The 21,004-nt window shown below is 39.6% G+C and overlaps 2 protein-coding genes across 20 annotated transcripts in view; one reads left to right on the top strand and one right to left on the bottom strand.

Annotated features, from left to right (window-relative positions):
- ERH (ERH mRNA splicing and mitosis factor) overlaps positions 1 to 21,004 on the bottom strand; it is an 892,055-nt gene that overhangs the window by 43,212 nt on the left and 827,839 nt on the right. The window lies entirely within an intron of this gene.
- SLC39A9 (solute carrier family 39 member 9) overlaps positions 1 to 21,004 on the top strand; it is a 64,154-nt gene that overhangs the window by 25,256 nt on the left and 17,894 nt on the right. For 2 of the 3 annotated variants that reach the window (XM_050797390.1, XM_050797391.1), the window contains exons 2-3: positions 1,088 to 1,196; positions 16,862 to 17,059. In XM_050797390.1, the coding sequence (XP_050653347.1) occupies positions 17,011 to 17,059 (49 nt within the window). In that variant the 5' untranslated portion in view covers positions 1,088 to 1,196; positions 16,862 to 17,010. Of the gene's footprint in view, positions 1 to 1,087; positions 1,197 to 13,014; positions 16,766 to 16,861; positions 17,060 to 21,004 lie in introns of those variants that run through there. The other variant, XM_050797392.1, reaches the window with a different exon arrangement.

Below are 21,004 nucleotides of genomic sequence, written 5' to 3'. Positions count from 1 at the left end.
AAAACCACAGAAGAATTTTAGCATTGATATCTAAATACATTTTTTTCATTGTATGAGTAATACATGTTTATTGTAGATAAATTATGTTTTATAAGTTATGTATTTATATATTGCAAATTATAAATTTTAAGTAAAAAATTGTTAATGTTTAATGTAATTTGTTCTACCTACGTATATTTTTTTTATAAATATGAGATTATCAATACATACTGATTGCCATCAGCCTTTTCCTCATAGCAGCATATCATGACTTCCTATATCTATTAACATATTTATTTCTTAATTTTTAATGGCTGAGTGGTGTGGTACTCTTGATGAAATTTATAGTTTATTTAGCCAGTCTCCTTTATTGGACATTTATTTTCAGATTTGCATTAGTAATAAGCACAGTGGTCATCTTTACACGATTCTTTCTTAGGGTGAATTTCTAGAAGTAAAATTTCTGGATCAAAGAGTTCACATTTTTGAGGCTTTAAATCTAAATGCCAAATTTTGGTCTCCAAAAGTTGTAGCAATTCACATTCCTTCCAGTATTAAAGTGTATTCATTCTCCCTATCATGGATAGTAGACATTTTCCCAAATCATTGTTAACCTGGTCATTTAAAAAATTTCATCTCAGTCGGGCACAATGGCTCACGCTTGTAATCCCAGCACTCTGGGAGACCAAAGCAGGCGGATCACCTGAGGTCAGAAGTTGGAGACCAGCCTGGCCAACATGGTGAAACCCCGTCTCTACTGAAAATACAAAAATTAGTTGGATGTAGTGGTACACGCCTGTAATCCCAGCTGCTCGGGAGGCTGAGGCAGGATAATTGCTGGAACCTGGGAGACAAAGGCTGCAGTGAGCTGAGACCACGCCACTGTGCTTAAGCCTGGGCAACAGAGCAAAACTCTGTCTCAAAAAAAAAAAAAATTCATCTCTTTGTTTTAATTGGCATTACTCATGAAATTGATCATTTTTTAGCCTCACCGTCTATTGTAGATGTTGGTCTCACAAATGAGCAGCTCACAGTCTTGATTACAGATACTTCAGAAACTTTTCCCCATTCATTAATCAAAGTTCGCAATGATTTGTTTTCTCCCCAGGAACGACTGAAGCTGGTGACTGTTCTGGGTGCTGGCCTTCTCTGTGGAACTGCTCTGGCGGTCATTGTGCCTGAAGGAGTACATGCCCTTTATGAAGATATTCTTGAGGGTGAGAAAGAGAAGAACCTTATTTGAGATATGTTATTGACTTGGAGGATTAGCAGGATGAAGCTTAGTTTTCTGAGCACAGTTCATGTTTACCATAGAGTTCTACCTTGAGAAGAATTGTTGAGAGATATCTTGATATCTTTGATATTGAACACATCCTTAGCAGTTTGTGAACTGAATGCCCCAAATCATGAATACCACTTAATGTTTATTTGCCATAGTGCATGAATATGAGCATTTTAAGTTATGACAGTTCTTTTTTAATGCTTACTCAAACACTTCCCAAATCCCACATGATAGTGGCTGCATTTTTGCTAATTTAAAAATATATAGATATAAATATTTAAATTTAAGGACCCTTTACAGTAAACTTTATAGATAATTGGTGAGGACCCATGCAGTAACGGATAACTGAAAAATTAAAGAGGCCTTTCCTGACCTTAATAGCAACAAGCAGAGGGAACGGTAGAGCTGTGTGAGAGTAAATGCTTGGTGGTCAGCTTGGTTCACTCACCAGCAAAGTAATTTGGTCCTTCACACAGCTGAAAAGCATACTTGATTCACATTTGTGACTTAGCAAAATCTGATTACTACATGTCATGAAACTTCACAGTTTCCTGTGAAGGATTGACACCACAGCTGTTAAATCCGTGAACTGAATCCTCAAGCACCAAGTCTACCGGATGTTAAGAATAGTATAAAGAGGTAGGCACTTCCAAATTTCTTACTAGATACAATATAATAAATACTTTTTCACATCTTGGTAGAGGAAGAGAACTGTGTCCTTCATCCAGAATGATGATGCTTTTAGGCCGGGGTTTGATAGACAAAGAGTTTTGGCAGATATAAATGAGGATTGCAGAAGTGTTGCAAGATAGGATGGGGCTGAGGAGTGGTCAGCTGTATTGGGGAACAATAATAAATCGGTGGTCTCTACCTTACAGCAGTGGTCTCTGCTTTTTTATGGTCACACATCCTACAGGGGGAGTGGGGAATGATTTACATGCACTGTTGCACTGATTTAATGTGTACATTATAAAATACACTCCTAAAATAGGAACGTTTTTGAGGCCTGAGATTTAAAGTAAATATACATAGAAGAACAATATTTTCTTTCATATTCTAGTGGGTCATCTTGAATTTTTCTGGGATATGATTCCACTATAGAAATCACTATCCTAGTATTTGTCCTTTTATGAATGGAACTTTGTTTTCTAAAGTTGTCTGATAATGAAAATTCCTTGAGGAAGAGGTACATTTTAAAAGTATAATTTCCTGACTTCCAGCCTAGGTTCCTTAATCTCCTGGAAGGATCCTGGGAATATCTTTTTTTTTTTTTTTTTTTTTTTTTTTTTTTTGAGATGGAGTCTCGCTCTGTCAACCAGGCTGGAGTGCAGTGGTGCAATCTCGGCTCACTGCAAGCTCCGCCTCCCGGGTTCACACCATTCTCCTGCCTCAGCCTCCTGAGTAGCTGGGACTACAGGCGTCCGCCACCACACCCAGCTAATTATTTGGAATTTTTAGTAGAGACAGGATTTCACCATGTTGGCCAGGATGGTCTCAATCTCCTGACCTGGTGATCCGCCCTTCTTGGCCTCACAAAGGTAATATCTATTTTTAACAAGTTGTCTGCAATTCTTATGAAACAAGTTTTAGAAACACTGGAGTAGAGGAAAGAAGTGCTTCAAGTATAGTTTCTTTGTGTTATTTTTAATATCAATTTGAGATATAATTTACAAACTATGTTTCAGATATAGTTGGGGGTTTTTTGGGTTTTTTTTATTTGTTTGTTTTGAGACAGGGTCTCACTTTGTCGCCTAGGCTATAGTCCAGTTTTGCGATCACAGCTCAAATCTCTTGGGTTTAAGCTATCCTCCTGCCTCTGTAGCTGGGTCTATAGACACACACTGCTATGCCTGGCTAATGTTTAATTTTTTTTGGAGCAATAGAGTCTCCCTCTGTTGCCTAGGCTGGTCACCAATTCCAGGACTCAAGCGGTCCTCCCACATTGGTCTCCCAAAGTGCTGGGATTACAGGTGTGAGCCACCACACCCACCCCAGGTGTAGTTTAAGACTAAAATTATCTACCATGTGTTAGGTTGTATGTAGAGAAAAACTCTCTCTAACCATATTTTCCCTCTGCTCTCACATGACAACAATCATAAACACAGAAGAAAACTTCTGTGACCAGATGCGTGAGATATCTCCCCACTACCAGGCAGTGGACACCAGCCAGGTGTCCTCCAATTTAATTTAATTCTGATGCTGTCTACCTGGAGGCAGTGTCAGATCCCACAGATAGAGGACTCAGTCCCCAAGACCGCTCCCTTCTTCACCCATCAATTGCAAGCCTGGGCCTCTGGAACTGACCAACTGGCTTAAAGTTAGGGTTCCCACAACCCCGTCTTTGGGTTAATTTGTGAGAGTGGGTCACAGAACTCAGAGAAACACTTACGTTTACCAGTTTACTAAGAATGATATTTTAAAGGATACAGATAAACAGCCAAACAGCCAGATGAAGAAATACAAAGACTAAGGTATGGAAGGGTCCTGGGTGCTAGAGCTTCTGACCCTGTGGAGTTGGGGTGCACCACCCTCCTGGCACATGGATGAGTTCTTTACCTTTCTGTCAGCCCTGATATGTGTTCAGCTAGCCAGAAGTTCCCTAAACCCTGTCCTCTTGGGTTTTTATGGAAACTTCAAGATGTTAGCATTCCTCCCGTCAGGGTTTAGGATCGTACCCTCTCATGGGAGCTTAAGACCCCAAGTCCTGCCTTGGGGCAGGTGAAAAGAGGGCAGGAGAAGGTCGGAAGCCTGGTCTTGAGGCCTAACACACCCAACAGTATAACAAAAGACTGCAACAAGGGCTATGTAAGTTATGAACCAGGAACTGTGGACAAAAACCAATATATACACATACATTTGTGTGTGTGTATGTATATGTATGTGTGTAGTGTATATACTTATATATACTTTGTATACATGTGTTTACATATATACACATAGGTACACACACACATAAAATAACACCATAGGTTGCATTCCCTTATTTTCAGTTTTCCTGATTTTTGACCCAAAATAATTTTTTTTTTTTTCCAGACAGGGGCTCACTCTGTCTTCCACGCTGGAGTGCAGTGGTGTGATCACTGCAGCCCTGACTTCCCCAGGCTCAGGTGACCCTCCTACCTCAGCCTCCCAAGTAGCTGGGACTGCAGGCGCATGACACCACACCCAGGTAGTTTTCAGATTTTTTAATAGAGACAGGATTTCACTATATTGCCCAGGCTGGTCTCGAACCCCTGGGCTCGAGTGATCCGCCCACCTCAGCCTTCCAAAGTGCTGGGATTACAGGTGTGAGCCACTGTACCCAGCCAGAATAATTTTATGATGTCATTTGAAAACAGATTACAAAGTGCTTTGTAGGTCTTTTCTGAAAATAAACATTCTCTTTAACCTTTCATCATAGATTAATTTCTAGCCCTAAGTCATTTAAATTTTTTTAAAAATATTTTCATTTATATATTTTATATTCACTCTTTTGGTGTACACATCTACAAGTTTTGACAGATGCATAGAGAGTGATGTTATCACCACTGCAATCAAGATACAGAATAGTTTTGTCACCCCAAAAAATATGCTTGTGCTGTCCATTTGTAATAAAATCTTTTCTCCACTCCCAACCCCTGGCAACCACTGATCTCTGTCTATATAGTTTTGCCTTTTCAGAATGTCATAAATGGAATCATGTAACCTTTGGGTCTGGCTTCTTAGCATAATGCATTTGAGGGTCAGTATATGAAGGGAAAATGTGTATTATGGAAAAACTATGCATGGATTTCAAAAAACTTTTTTGCACTAAAATAAGCTTGCGCTAACTTTTTATAACATGTCTGAACAGGATCTACTTACACTAAGAAGGTTAAGGCAGCAGTTTGAAAAGAGCCCATATCAGAGCAACATGGATTCTGCTCAGATTGAAACAAGAACAAACATCAAATTTATGGGGAAGGTTGGGTGTAAGAATGGTAAAATCACTGATGGTTTACAAAAAGTTTATGGGGACCGAGTGCGGTGGCTCACGCCCATAATCCCAGCACTTTGGGTGTCAAGGCGGGCGGATCACGAGGTCAAGAGATCGAGACCATCCTGGCCAATATGGTGAAACCCCATCTCTACTAAAAAGACAAAAATTAGCTGGGCGTGCTGGCGCATGTCTGTAATCCCAGCTACTTGGGAGGCTGAGGCAGGAGAATCGCTTGAACCCGCGAAGCGGAGGTTGCAGTGAGCCGAGATCACGTCACTGCACTCCATCCTGGCGACAGAGCAAGATTCTGTCTCAAAAAAAAAAAGGTTTATGGGGACAGTGCCCCAAAGAATTCAGCAGTTTACAAATGGCTAACTTGTTTTAAGAAGGACAAGATGATGTTGAAGATGAAGCCTGCAGCAGCAGACCATCCACACCTATTTTCTTTTTTTTTTTGAGACGGAGTCTTGCTCTATCGCCCAGGCTAGAGTGCAGTGGCCGGATCTCGGCTTACTGCAAGCTCCGCCTCCTGGGTTTACACCATTCTTCTGCCTCAGCCTCCCAAGTAGCTGGGACTACAGGCGCCCACCACCTCGCCTGGCTAGTTTTTTGTATTTTTTAGTAGAGACGGGGTTTCACTGTGTTAGCTAGGATGGTCTCGAGCTCCTGACCTCGTGATCCGCCCACCTCAGCCTCCCAAAGTGCTGGGATTACAGGCTTGAGCCACCACGCCCGGCCTACACCTATTTTCAAAGAAAAAATTAATTTTGTTCATGCCTTAACTAAAGAAGACCAACAATTAACAGCACAAAAATTAGCCAGCCCCATAGCCCTGTAAATTGGTTCAGCTTACACAATTCTGCCTGAAAATTTTACATTGAACAAACTTCTCACTCAGTAGATGCCAAAACGGTTGTGGCCAGATCAGCTGTAGACAAGAGCAGAGCTTTGAATGGAAATGGGACCCAAGTGGGATCAAGATCCTGGAGCATTTTTTTCGAAGAATTGTAGCAGAAGATGAAACATGGCTTTACCAGTACGATCCTGAAGGCAAACCACATTCAAAGCAATGGCCACTGAGAAGTGGAAGTGGTCAGTGAAAGCAAAAGTGGATCGGTTAAGAGCAAAGGTCACTGGCAACAGTATTTGGGGACGTGCAAGGCATTTTACTTGTTGATTTTCTAGAGTGCCAATGAACCATGACATCTGCGTATTATAAGAGTGTTTTAAAAAAGTTAGCCAAAGCGTTAGCAGAAGAATGCCCAGGAATGCTTGATCAAAGAGTCCTTCACTACGACAATGTTCCTGCTCATTGCTCTCATCAGACAAGGGCAATTTTGTGAGATTTTCAACAGGAAACTTTTGGGCACCCTCTTTATAGTCCTAAGTTGGCTCCTTCCGACTTCTTGTTTCCTAATCTTAAAATCTATAAAGGGTACCCATTTTTCTTCAGTTAATAATGTAAAAAAGATTACATTGACATGGTTAAATTTCCAGGACCCTCAGTTATTTAGCGGTGAACTAAAGAGCTGGTATCATCATCACTTACAAAAGTGTCTCACACTTGATAGAGCTTATGTTCAGTAATAAAGTTTGTAGTTTTAAATTTTTTAATCTTTTAATTCCATTTTTCCACAAGCTTTTTGAAGTCCCCGTATCTTGTTCTGCGTATCAATAGTTTGTACCTTTTTTTTCTGAGTAATATTTCGTTGTTTGCATGAACCATCTTTGTCTATTCTTTCACCAGTTGGAAGACATATATATGGGTGGTTCCTGGTTTGGGTGACTATGAATAAAGTAACTATTAATGTACAGGTTTTTGTATGAACATGAGTTTTTATTCTTCTTGCATACTTACAAACATCAGCCTGGGCAATATAGTGAAACCCTGTCCTTACAAAAAATTAGCCACGCATGGTGCTGCACACCTGTAGTCCCAGCTACTTGGGAGACTGAGGTGGGAGGATTGCATGAGGCTGGGAGGCAGAGGTTGCAGTGAGCTGAGATTGTGCCACTGCACTCCAGCCTTGGCAACAGAGCAAGACGAAAGAATACTTACAAGTAGGATTGCTGGGTCACATGACAAATATGTGTTTAATTTCATAAAGAAACTGACAAACTCTTTCTTAAATGACTGTAATATTTTGCATTCTCATCAATAATAGGTGAGAGTTCCAGTTCTCCCCTTCCTTGTCAACACTTAGTGTTGTCTGTTTTGTTTTAGTTTTTTATTTTAGCCATTCTAATAGCAGTGTAGTGATATCTCAGTGTGGTTTTAATTTGCATTTGCCTGTGATGATGCTGAACATCTTTTCATATGCTTAATTGCCATTGTTACAGCTTCTGTGGTGATATCAAACATTTTGTTCATTTTAAAAATTGAGTTTTCTTATTATTGAGTTTTGAGAATCCTTTATATATTCTAGATACAAGTCCTTTATCAGATATGTGTTCTACAAATATTTTCTCCTAGTTCGTGGCTTATCTTTTCATTCTCTTAACAGTAACTTTTAGCAGTTTTTAATTCTGATGAAGTTCAGTTTATCAGTTACTTCTTTTGAGATTTTGCTTTTGGTGTCATATCTAAAACTCCTTGCTGAGCCCAAATTCACAAAGATACTATCTCTTTTGTTTTCTTCTAAAACGTTTATGATTTTCAGTTTTACATTTAATTCTATGATTTATTTTGATATAATTTTGAATGCAGGTGAAAGTTCATTTTTTGGCATATGGGTGGATGTTCAGTAGTTCAACACCATTTGTTGAAAAAAAATCCCTTCTCTATTGAATTGTCTTTGCACTTTTGTCAAAAATCAATTAACTGTATTCATGTTGGTCTATTTCTGGATTCTCTATTCTGTTTTATTGGTCTGTATGTTTACCTTTTACCGGCACTACGTTGTCTTGATGTAGCTTTATAGTGAATCTTGAAATCAAGTAGTGGAGTCCTTCTTTGTTCTTAGTTTTCTATTTTTTTTTTTTTTTTTTTTTTTTTGAGACAGGGTCTCACTCTGCCACCCAGGCTGGAGTGTGCAGTGGCATGATCATAGCTCACTGTAACCTTGAACTCCTGTGCTCAAACAATCCTCCCACTTCAGCCTCTCCAGCAGCTAGGACTACGGGTGCATGCCACCATGTCTGGCTAATTATTTAAACTTTTCATAGAGACAGCCTCACTCTGTTGCCCAGGCTGGTCTTGAACTCCTGGCCTCAAGCGACCCTCCTACCTTGGCTGGGGTTATAGGCATAAGCCAGCCCACTTTGTTCTTATTTTTCAAAATTGTTTTGGCTTTCCATAAACTTCTTTGCCTTTCGATAAACATTTTAAAATCAGCTTGTCAAGTATCTATAGAATAAATCATGCTGGGATTCCAACTGAAATTGAGTTGAATCTATAAATTTGGGGGAGAATAGACATCTTAAGAATATTGTATTTTCCAGTCCATGAGCCCTGTATATCTCTCCGTTTATTTAGATCTTCTTTGATTTATTTCATCAGTGTTGTAATTTTAGCATACAGATCGGCAGATCATTTATTGATTTATGCCTAAATATTTCAGGTTTTTAGTAATTGTAAATATTACTTTTATAATGTTTTCAATGTTTAGTATTCTAGTATATAGGAAGTTCTAGTATAAGAAATTTCATTTCGTATAGGCGCTTTTTTGTAGATTCCTTGGGATTTGCTACATAAATAATCATGTCATCTGTGAATAGGGACAGCTTAACCTTTTCCTTTCCTAGCTGCCTTTTTGTTTGTTTGTTTGTTTGTTTGTAACCTTCCTTATTGCATTGACTAGACTATCCATTATGAGATTGATTAGGAATGAAAATGAGCATTCTTGCCTTACTTTCATTCAGTCTTTCACCATTAAATATGAGGTTAGATATAGGTTTTTTATGGATTCCCTTTTTCTCTCATGTTGGCCAGGCTGGTCTCAAGCTCCTGACCTCAAGTAATCCTCCCACCTCGGCCTCCCAAAGTGCTGAGATTACAGACATGTAATTCTTTTCTTTTTTTCTTTTTTTTTGGTGGGGGGAACAGAGTCTCGCTCTGTTGTCTAGACTGGAGTGCAGTGGTATGATCTTGGCTCACTGCAACCTCCATCTTCCGGGTTCAAGCAATTCTCCTGTCTCAGCCTTGCAAGTAGCTGGGATTACAGGCGCCCACCACCGCGTCTGGCTAATTTTTGTATTTTTAGTGGAGACAGGGTTTCACCATATTGGTCAGGTTGGTCTTGAACTTCTGAACTCAGGTGATCCACCTGCCTCGGCCTCCCAGAGTACTGGGATTACAGGTGTGAGCCACCGCACCTGGCCTGTTCTTTTCTAAGAATTTAGGCTAGGCATCGTGTCTCACACCTGTAATCCCAGTAATTTGGGAAGCTAAGGCAGGAGGATAACTTCAGACCAGGAGTTTGAGATTAACCTGAGCTACATATCAAGACCCTCTATTTACAAAAAAAATTTAAAAATGAGGTGAGCACAATGACTACAAAAAAATTAGGTGGCCGCAGTGACACACATAGCAGGAGGTTGAGGCTGCAGTGAGCCATGATTATGCCACTGCACTCTAGGCTGGGTGAAAGAACAAGATCCTCTCTGAAAAAAGAATTTAATGCTATAAATTTCTTTCTAAGCACTGCTTTATTTGCATCTCAAAATTTTAGTGTGCTATATTTTTATCTTTATTTAGTTTGAAATATTTTCTAATTTCTCATGCAACTTCCTCTTTTACCCATGTGTTACTTAGAATTGTGTGATTTAATTTCCAAATTTTTGAGTGGTGTTTTTTTAAAATTTGGTTGGTTGCTTTGTTTTGCCCCTGATTCTGTTACTGATTTCGAGTTTAACTTTATTATGGTAAGAGAATATACTTAGTATGATTTGAAAACTTACAAATTTGTAAATGCTTTTTTAATGGTCCAGAATATGGTTTATCTTGTGGAATGTTCCATGTACACTTGAAAAGAATGTACATTCTCTTGTTCTGTAAATTTCAGGTCAAGTTGTTTGATAATATTAGTCTTCTATATCTTTACTGATTTTCTGCTTCTATCTGTTACTAAGACAGGAGTATTGAAGTCTTCAAATATGATCGTGGATTTTTCTGTTTCTCTTCATTTCTATTAGCTTTTGCTTTATGTATGTTGAAGCTTTTTGGTTAGGTACCTACATGTTTAGGAGTGCTATGCCATGGTGAATTGGCCTTTTTAATCATTGTGTAATATCCCTCTTTATTCCTGATAATATTTCTTGTTCTCAAGTCTACTTCATCTAATTTTAATATAACCATTCAGTTTTCTCTTGATCGGTGTTTCCATGGTTGTATCTTTCCGCTCTATCCTTTTAGTTTTAGCCTGTGTCATTCATTTAAAGTGGACTTCTTACAGATGGCATATAGTTGTATCTTTTTGAAAAACTCTAGTTTGACAACCTCTGTCTTCTAATTGGTGTGTTTAGACCAGGGATTAGCAAACTTTTTCTGTAAAGCATCAAGTAGTACATATTTTAGGCTTTGTGAGCCATGTGATCTTCATTTGTACTTCTTACCTCTGCCATTGTAGCCAGATTCTCTGATCCATTCCTCTGTCCTTTGCAGTCTACTATTTTCTTTCTTTTATTTTATTTATTTATTTATTTATTTTTTGAGACAAGGTCTTGCTCTTTTGCCCAGTCTGGAATGCAGTGGCGTGATCTGGGTTTGCTGCAACCTCTGCCTCCCCAGTTCAAGCAATGCTCCTGCCTCAGCCTCCCAAGTGGCTGAGATTACAGGGGTGTGCCACCACGCCTGGCTAATTTTTGCATTTTCAGTAGAGACGGGATTTCACCATGTTGTCCAAGCTGGTCTGGTACTCCTGACCTCAGGTGATCCACGTGCCTTGGCCTCTGAAAATTCTGGGATTATAGGCGTGAGCCACTGTGTCTGGCCATTTCCAATCTATTGTTGATCCCATCCAGTGAATTTACTACTTTAGATATTATATTTTTCAGTTCTAAAATTTCCAGTTGGTTTCTTTTTACAGTTTCTGTTTCTCTGCTGAGGACATTCATTTATTTGAGGATTTTTTACCTTTAGGCCAGGCACAGCGGGTCATGCCTATAATCCCAGCACTTTGGGAAACCCAGGTGGGAGGATCACTTGAGCCTAGGATTTCCAGACCAGCCTGGGCAACATAGCAAGACCCTATCTCTATTTTTTAAAAATCATTTTTCAAAAAGTATGTTATCTTTAGCTTAGAGAACATAGTTAGAGTAGCTGCCTTAAATAAGTCTTTGAATGTTCCAGTATCTGAGTGATCTGTGGGTTGGGTTGATTGTCTTTTCCCTTGGTAATTGGTCAGAACTTTCTGTTTCTTTGTATGTCATAAAATTTGGTTGTATGCTGGACATTTTGAATATTATAACTTGAGAATCTGAGTCCTGTCAAAATTTCTGAAGAATGTTTGTTTCTTTTGTTTTAGCAGAAGGTTAACCTATTTAGATTCAGTCTGAAAGTTCTGTTTTTTGTTGTTGTTTTGTTTTTTGCTGATGGTTCTCATTTTAGCTGAGTTTTCAAAGCCTTTACAATGCTGCTTTGGCTATATCCTGTGTATACTGAGTTCAGGGGTGAGCCTGGGACTTGTGCCATTTATACATAGGATTAACACCTCCCTCAGCTCTTTCCTCTCCAGTGTTCCTTTCACATTCTCTTGCAAACAGACCCCCTTTTCCTGGTCCTTTGTCAAGAAAGACAAGGTTTCTCTAGAGTTTTGGCTGCATGTGTTGCATATGTGGCTGCATGCAACACTGCATGTGTTGCCACCGCATAGTTCTGTGTAACTTGGGCTTCTGTCAAAGGAAAGTAAGAGCAGAAAAGGCAGAACAGCATAACCAGGTTTCCCCCTATACACTTCAGACCACTGGAGTCCCTTTTTCTATTTGCTCTGGCTGGAAAGATGGGGTTTTAACTGCCTTTGTTGCTACCATGCAGTTCTGCAACTGGGTTTGCTGCAACCTCTGCCTCCCAGAAAAAGAGGAGGTAAAGAAAAAAAGGGGAGACTTTCCTGTACTTCACTACATCTTAGCAGCCTCTTTTCCTGGTCCTCTGGCCAGAAGGACAGGATCTCTCTAGAAGTTTTTGCTGCTTTCCGTTCACTTGCTGTTGTTTACGTTTTGTAGTCCTGAAGTAGCTGTTTTTTGGTGTGTTTTGTTCAGTTTTTGTTGTAATCAGTGGGTGATCGACGTCAAAATGCACTTACTCTAACATGGCCAGCATCAGATGTCTCCAACATTCCTTTTAAAATTTAAAATGTTAATACCCCTGTTAAAGAAATTTTTTGTTGTTTTTTTGAGACAGAGGCTCACTCTGTCACCCAGGCTGGAGTGCAGTGGCATGATCTCAGCTCACTGCACCCTCCACCTCCCAGGTTCAAGCAATTCTCTGCCTCAGCCTCCTGAATAGCTGGGATTATAGGCACCTGCCACCATGCCCGGCTAATTTTTGTATTTTTAGTAGAGATGGGGTTTCACCATCTTGGCCAGGCTGGTCTTGAACTCCTCATGTCGTGATCCACCCACCTCAACCTCCCAAAGTGCTGGGAAGAGTAACCCAAAACAAATGTGTGAGGTAACCTACCTAACCATGATATTACCTTTCAGCTAAGCTGTCTCCACATATTTTACATCTTCATACTGATGAGTTTAGACATATCATTGTAATTTTGTTTTTGCTGCTGTACTCTCTCTTTTCTTACCCTCTTCCCTTACTCCTTTTTTTTTTTTTTTTTTTTTTTTTTTTAGACAGCGTTTTGCTCTTGTCACCCAAACTGGAGTGCAGTGACACCACCTTGGCTCACTGCAACCTCCACCTCCTGGGTTGAAGTGATTCTCCTGCCTCAACCTCCCTAGTAGCTGGGATTTCAGGCACCTGCCACCATGCATAACTAATTTTTGTATTTTTAGCAGAGACAGGGTTTTGCCATGTTGGCCAGGCTGGTCTTGAATGCCTGACCTTAGGTGATCTGCCTGCCTTGGCCGCCCAAAGTGCTGGGATTACAGGCATGAGCCACCGCGCCCAGCCGCCCTCTTTCTTTATTGTAGACCAAACCAACTTTTCTTCATACTTCAAGAAAGAAGTTTGTATACATGTTACTACAGCCTATGGTTTCATTCTTCTGTGGACCTTATAATTATGATAATATATTGTTTTCAGAACTCAGTATATCATGTTAACTAAGTGCTCTGATGCTTTAATAAGCATTATTAAATACTAATTAATGTAAAAAGGAACCTCTTACTCATATGTAATTATAGCTCTAAAATCACTGGAATTAGATGATTATCAGCTTTCATGTGAAAAAAAAACTATAGAAACAAGTTTTAAGAACTTCAAAGATTATTGGGTAATGCAGCAGTTTACTGTGGAGCCAAAATCTGAAAACATCTCAAAATTCTTTGGACTGTTAGAATTGGTGCTTTTAGGAAGGTAGACTATTGGGTCAAAGATGAAAATATAAATGTGATGTATTGTCAAAACTGCTATTGTCAGGCATGGCTCAATATAGATTATCTCACTCATTTTTATCTCTTCTATAGGAATGCCATGTGTCAGATTCTTTATAGAGGTATGATTATCTGTGGCTTTGTCTATCACTTTACTCTACATTTAAATAAAATGTAGGGGGCCCTAGCCAGAACAATCAGGCAGACAAAGAAGATAGAAGGCGTTCAGATTGGAAAGGAAGAAGTAAAGTTGTCTCTGTTTTCAGATGAGATGATCTTATACATAGAAATACCTAAGGACTCCATCAAAAAATTATTAGAACTAATAAACAAATGCAGTGAAGTTGCAGGATACAAAATCAGCATACAAGTATCAGTTGCATTTTTATACACTAACAATGAACTATTTGAAAAAGGAACTATGAAAACAATTTCATTCAAAATAGCATCAGAAAATAAAATAAAATAAAATACTTGGGCATAAATTTAACCACGGAGGTAAAAGATCTATGTGCTGAAAACTATAAAACATTGATTAAAGAAATTGAAGAAGATATAAGTAAGGTATTCTGTGTTCATGAATTGAAAGAATTAACATTGTTAAAATATCCATGCTACCCAAAGTGATCTACAGATTTAATGCAATCCCTATCATAATTCCAGTGGCATTTGCTATGGTTTGGGCATTTGTCCCCTCCACATCTCGTGTTGAAACGTGATCCCAGTGTTGGAGACGGGGCCTGGCGCGAGGTGTTTGGGTCAGGAGGGTGGATCCCTCATGCACATACTGGTGTGTCCCCTTGCTAATGAGTTCTCTCTCTATAATTTAACTGGAGAACTAGTTGTTTAAAAGAGCATGGCACCCCTCCCCTCTCTCGTCTTGTGACATGTGACTCCTCTTCCCCTTCTGCAATGATTGGAAGCTTCCTGAGATCCTCAGATTCATGCTTCTTGGACAGCCTGCAGAACTGTAAGCCAAATAAACCTTAATAGAAAGAACGATCCTAAAAATTCATATGCAACCACAAAAGGCCCTGAAGTCTGGGTAATTTATAAAGGTCATTAAAGAGGTTTAATTGGCTCACAGTTCAGCATGGCTGGGGAGGCCTCAGGAAACTTAAAATCATGGCAGAAAGCCAAGGGAAAGCAAGGCACCTTCTTCACAAGGTGGTGGGAAGGAAAAGTGCTGAGTGAAGAGGGGAAGGGCCCCTTAAAAACCATCAGATCTCGCAAGAACTCACCATGTAGCACACCTGTAAACCCAGCTACTCGGGAGGCTGAAGCATGAGAACCACTTGAACCCTGGAGGCACAGGATTGCAGTGAGCTGAGATCATGCCACTGCACTCCGACCTGGGTATAGAGCGAGACTCTGTCTCAAAAAGAAAAGAATAGTGTCAGGCATGGTGGCTTAAGTCTGTAATCCCAGCGCTTTGGGAGGTCAAGGTGGGCGGATCACTCGAGCTCAGGAGTTTGAGACCAGCCTGGGCAACATGGCAAAACTCCATCTCCACAAAAACAATATAAAAATTAGCAGGATTTGGTAGCTCACATCTGTAGTCCAGCTTCTCAGGAGACCGAGGCAGGAGGATGACTTGAGTCCAGGGAATGGAGGTTACTGTGAGCTGAGATTGCACTACTGTAGTCTAGCCTGGGTGAAAGGGCCATACGCTGTCTCAAAAAGAGAGAGAGAGAGAGAAAGAAAGAAACAGGAGAGTGCGTTGTAACTGTTGTAAGGTTGGATATTATTTTGTGAAACTGTTTTGTTTTGTTTTGTTTGTTTTATTTTTTTGAGACAGAGTCTCGCTCTGTTGCCAGGCTGGAGGGCAGTGACGTGATCTCGGCTCGCTGCAACCTCCGACTCCCTGGTTCAAGCAATTCTTTTGCCTCAGCCTCCTGAGTAGCTGGGATTATAGGCATGTGCCACCATGCCCAGCTAATTTTTGTATTTTTAGTAGAGATGGGGTTTCACCATGTTGGCATTGATCTCCTGACCTCGTGATCTGCCTGCCTTGGCCTCCCAAAGTGCTGCGATTACAGGCATGAGCCATTGCACCTGGCCTGTTTTGTTTTTAAGAGAGAGGGTCTCTAGGCTGGGCACAGTGGCTCATACTTGTAATCCCACCACTTTGGGAGGTCGAGGTGGGAGGATCATCTGAGCCCCAGATTTCAAGACCAGCCTAGGCAACATGGGGAGACCCCATTTCTACAAAAAATTTTTCAAATTAGCTGGTTATGGTGGTACTTGCCTGTGGTTTCCCAGTTACTTGGGAGGCTGAGGTAGGAGAATTGCTTGAGCCCGGGAGGTGGAGGGTACAGTGAGCTATAATTTGCACCACTGTTGCACTCCAGCCTGGGTGAAAGATGAGACCTTGTCTCAATTTTTTTAAAAAGGGTTAAACTGCTTAATCTGATTATAAATTATAAATATCTAGTATGTTATTCTCTATTCATGAAATATAGCAAAGGTAAGCATTTTGGCCTTGAAGCATTATGTTTTAAGTGACAAATATGTTACTGTAAACTGGGATTATCAACTGGCCAAGTATCATTTGCTGCAATTCAGAGTCTCCCAGCCTCCATATTTCTAGAACTGAATTTAGACTGAAGGATGTGCCTCTTAAACTGCTCTGCCCTTTTGGTTTCTTGCTGGCAATTGTCTGCTGATATTTTATAAAGCTAAAAATTTTCTACTCAATTTGTTCCTTATTTGAAATTTTTATATCAACCTAGGTATAAACTAGATGAATTTGATTGCAATTATTTTCATTGTTACTGCTCTTCATTTGCCTATTTTCATCAGAATAAAACAGTGTATTTTCTGGTGAGATTGGCGTGAATTTCTCAGAGGAATATTTGGGGATGGTGTCCCTTTGGGAATATGATTGCTTTCTTGCATGGTGATTTGCTTCCACTTCCCAGGTTTTGAGAATAATAGGCAGTCAGAAGGTCTGCATGCCAAAGGCAGAAGACATTTGGGAATTTTTTCATCATGAACTTTAAGTTGAAGGAGTTAATGATTGGCTGGATTACAATATAGAAAGTGGATGTCTTTACAGTAAAGTAAGTAGAGCTTGAAATACAAAGAATAGAAACTCCTACATGAAAACGTTTTTAGGGGAAAAACATATTTTCTCTTTATGGTTTATTCTGCTCTAGGAAAACACCACCAAGCGAGTGAAACACATGATGTGATTGCATCAGACAAAGCAGCAGAAAAATCAGTTGTCCATGAACATGAGCACAGCCACGACCACACACAGCTGCATGCCTATATTGGTGTTTCCCTCGTACTGGGCTTCGTTTTCATGTTGCTGGTGGACCAGATTGGTAACTCCCATGTGCATCCTACTGACGGTGAGTGGCTCCAAGGCTTTCTGGGCAGTGCAATACATTTGCAGTTTAGAAAGTTAAAAATGATCAAATATTTTAGTCTGTATCAGTGGCCGTATTTAGTGCTAAAACTCTTGTCTTCCTTGGGTTCTAGTGAACATTTAACTAAGTGGGGAGAGCTAGTGAGTTGTGGCATGTGGCACAAATAAGTGTTTATTGGTTTATTACTTTGCTTGTCTTAAAGCTGCCACATTTGGTTGAGAGTCTAGGGCAGAAGTTCTTAACTTAGTTTTTTGCTATGGAGCCCTTAGGAAGTCTAAAGACTGTGGACCTTTTATTGGAATATTGTTTTTAAATGTGTAAAACATAGTACATAGGATCACAGAGAAAACCACCTATGTTGAAATACAGTTACTAAAACAACAGAACAAATTTGTGATATAGTAATGTATATCTTTATCAGTGCATTAAATAATGAGATAATACATTTAAATCCTAAACAAGTTAGAGTTGAATTTTATTTTCTAGGACATTAGTATGCTAGCTATTACATAATAATATGCTTGGCTTAAGAACATTAAATTATGAGGTAGTCTGTAACAAGGCAACATGTATGTCAAGTTAAACATCTAGTTGATTTTGAGTTTTTGTTTTGTTGGTTATTGGTGTAGAAAATCTTGGATTTACAAAGGTATTTTCTTACAAATGTACCTAAATGCATTTGTAGCTTGCTTTTTAAGGAATCATAAGCTTCTCTAAAGGACAGCTAGAATTCCCCAAGACTTTTCAAATTTAACTCCAGTCATAGTTACTATTTTGTTTTAAGATTAATGAATTCATCTTTGGCTAGGTCAACATTTTTTGTACAATTTATATTAATAAAGGATTCTGATACATGATACACATTGATCCCATGGTGATAGAAATAAATTTGAGAGTTATAAAACTTCTCCAAGGATTGATTTGTAGACATCTTTTTTCAGATATGTCAGCAGGGAATTTTGCAGGTAGGAAATATTGGAAAGCGACATAAATATCTTGGTCCCAGTGGGAGAGCCCTGTGACTGTCGCTGTTTGGTGGCTGAGTGGCTGTTAGATGCAGAGCTACTTGATCGTTGTCCAGCTCTGCCACATGAGCATCTGCAGACAGGAAAGCTGTAGTCATGCAGCGTGGCAGCAGTTCTCTAAGTCCTTAAAGTAGTGATGAGTGAAAACGATAATTTAAAGATAATCTACAACCGTAAAATAACCTGATTAGTCTGATTTCTACTGGGCAGTAAAGATAGTGCTGATACTGCTTATGGTTTATTGTCTACATTCATAACTAAAGGAAATGCAGGGCCAGTTGCAGTGACTCACCTGTAATCCTAGCACTTTGGGAGGCCAGGATGGGCAGATCCTTTTGAGTTCAGGAGTTTGAGACCAGCCTGGGCAACATGGCAAAACCCCATCTCTACAAAAAATACAAAAATTAGCTGAGCACAGTGGTGCGCACCTGTAGTCCCCACTACTAGGGGGACTGAGGCGGGAGGAATGCTTAAGCCCAGGAGGTTGAGGCTACAGTGAGCTGAGGTCACGCCACTGTACTCCAGCCTGGGTGACAAAGTAAGACCCTGTCTCAAAAATAATAATGATAATAAAAGTAAAGGAAATGTGGCCAGGCGTGATGGCTCATGCCTATAATCCCAGGACTTTGAGAGGCTGAGGGGGAAGGATCACTTGAGATCAGGAGTTCAAGACCAGCCTGGGAGACGTGGTGAGACCCCATCTCTACAAAAAAAAAAAAATTACCCAGGCACGATGGGGCATGCCTGTAGTTGCAGCTACTCAGGAGGCTTAGGTGGTAAGATTACTTGAGCCCAGGAGGTTGAGGCTACATTGAGCCACGATCACACCAATGCATTCCAGTTCAGCCTGAGCAGGAGAACAAGATCCCATCTCAAAAAAAAAAAAAAAAAAAAAAAAAAAAAAAAAGATAAAGGAAATGCTAAATTTCAGAGGTTAGTAAAAATAAAAACGCATTTTTTTCAAGTTAAAGTCACAGACATCCCCTGAATTCTACCTGTACTCACCTCTATAGACCCCAGGCTAAGAATCTTTGGTCGACAGAAAAATCTGCAGAAAAGCAGGCAAAAAACATGAACAGATGATCACAATAAGATATTAAAATGGCCCTTAAACGTATAAAAAAATGTTCAGTTTCACTTGAATACAAATCAGAGCTATGCTGAGATACCATTTCTTACCTGTCAGACGAAAGTTCAGAAGCTTAACAATACACCTGACTGGCAAAGCTGTGATAGAATAGGCACTCATATATTGGGGTGCCAATGCAAAATGGTACAATACCCATGGAGAGGAATTTGGCAATATCTAACAAAACCACATATGTATTTACCCTTTGACCAAAAATCCCACTTCTAGGGATTTACTCAAATACAGCTCCAATATGAAAATACATATGCACAAGATTATTCAATGCAGCATTATTTATCATTGGAAAATACTTAAATGTTCGGTCATGGAGATTGGCTGAATGAACTATGGTATGTACCATAATGAAGTACCATGTAGCTGTAGAAAAGAATAAAGATTCAGGCGGAGCACAGAGGCTCACCCCTTTAATCCCAGCATTTTGAGAGGCTGAGGTAGGTTGATTACTTGAAACTGGAATTCAAGGCTGCAATGAGCTATGATCGCATAACTGTACTCCAGCCTGGGTGACAGTGTGAAACCCTGTCGCTCTAAAAAAAAATAATAAAAGAATAAAGATTCAGGTATCTGTGAACTGATAGGGAGAGATTCCCAGGAGGTATTGTTAAATGGAAAAAAAAAAGCAAAAAATGTAATGATCATCTAGCGTATATTATGTTTTGTGTAAGAAAGAAGGGGAAATAAGAAAAACATACAGTTGACCCTTGAACAATATGGGTTTGAACTGTGTGAGTCCATTTATACATGGATTTTCTTTCAATAAAAGTTACACCGAGTGTGCCTGCCTCTCCTGCCTCCCCTTCCACCTCCTTCACCTCTTCTACCTCTGCCTCCCTTGAGACAGAAAGACCGACCCCTCCTCTTCCTCCTTGTCCTCCTCCTCAGCCTACTCAGTGTGAAGATGATGAGGATGAAAACCTTTATGATGATCCACTTCTACTTAATAGTAAATATATTTTCTCTTTCTTATGATTTTTAAATAACGTTTACCTAGCTTACTTTTTTGTAAAAATAGAGTATTAACACATATAACAAAATATATATTAATCGACTTTGTTATCATTAAGACTTCTGATCATCAGTAGGCTATTAGTAGTTAAGTTTTTGGGTAGTGAAAAGTTATATGTGGATTTTTGACTGTGTAGGGGGTCAGCACTCCAGCCTCCACATTGTTCAGTGCAGTGGTCAACTGTATCTACTTAGCTTTACAAAAAAGAGACAGAAGAACTGGCTAGCAAACAAAAGATACTTATTAACTGCATGGGGTAGGGTGGAGGGTATGAGAGGGCAGAAGGTTTAGGGAGCACATGATATTCCCCTGAGCATGCCTTTTTGGTATAGTTCTGACTTTTGAAACATGTTAATATTCTACATATTCAAAAAATAGAATGAAACCAATACAGATGGGAGCACTAACTCCCATACAACAGATGAATTGTATTTCAAATGAATAATACAGTCACACTGAAGGGATTTTAAAAAAACTAATTCAAGTAAATTATGAGTATAGTATTTGACTGTATATGTTTAGTCTTGGGTAGAGCTGGGAGAAAACTATAAACAAATACTGAACTCGTTGTTGTTGTTATTGTTGTTTTGTAATGGAATGGGCAAAACTGTTCTGAAGCTGCTTTAGATGTTTTATAGGATTGAGTAAATGGGTCGTGTTGATGTTGGTGGAGTCAGGGTTCTAAGTGTGGAAGAAGGAACACACAAGTATGGAGTGGAGCAAGGCAAGAAAGAACCCCTATAGGG

Source organism: Macaca thibetana, chromosome 7 (assembly GCF_024542745.1).
Source record: "Macaca thibetana thibetana isolate TM-01 chromosome 7, ASM2454274v1, whole genome shotgun sequence".
Lineage (NCBI taxonomy): Eukaryota > Metazoa > Chordata > Mammalia > Primates > Cercopithecidae > Macaca > Macaca thibetana.
The sequence above is the reverse complement of the archived record's forward strand: the minus strand, read 5'-3'. Positions and strand labels throughout refer to the sequence as shown.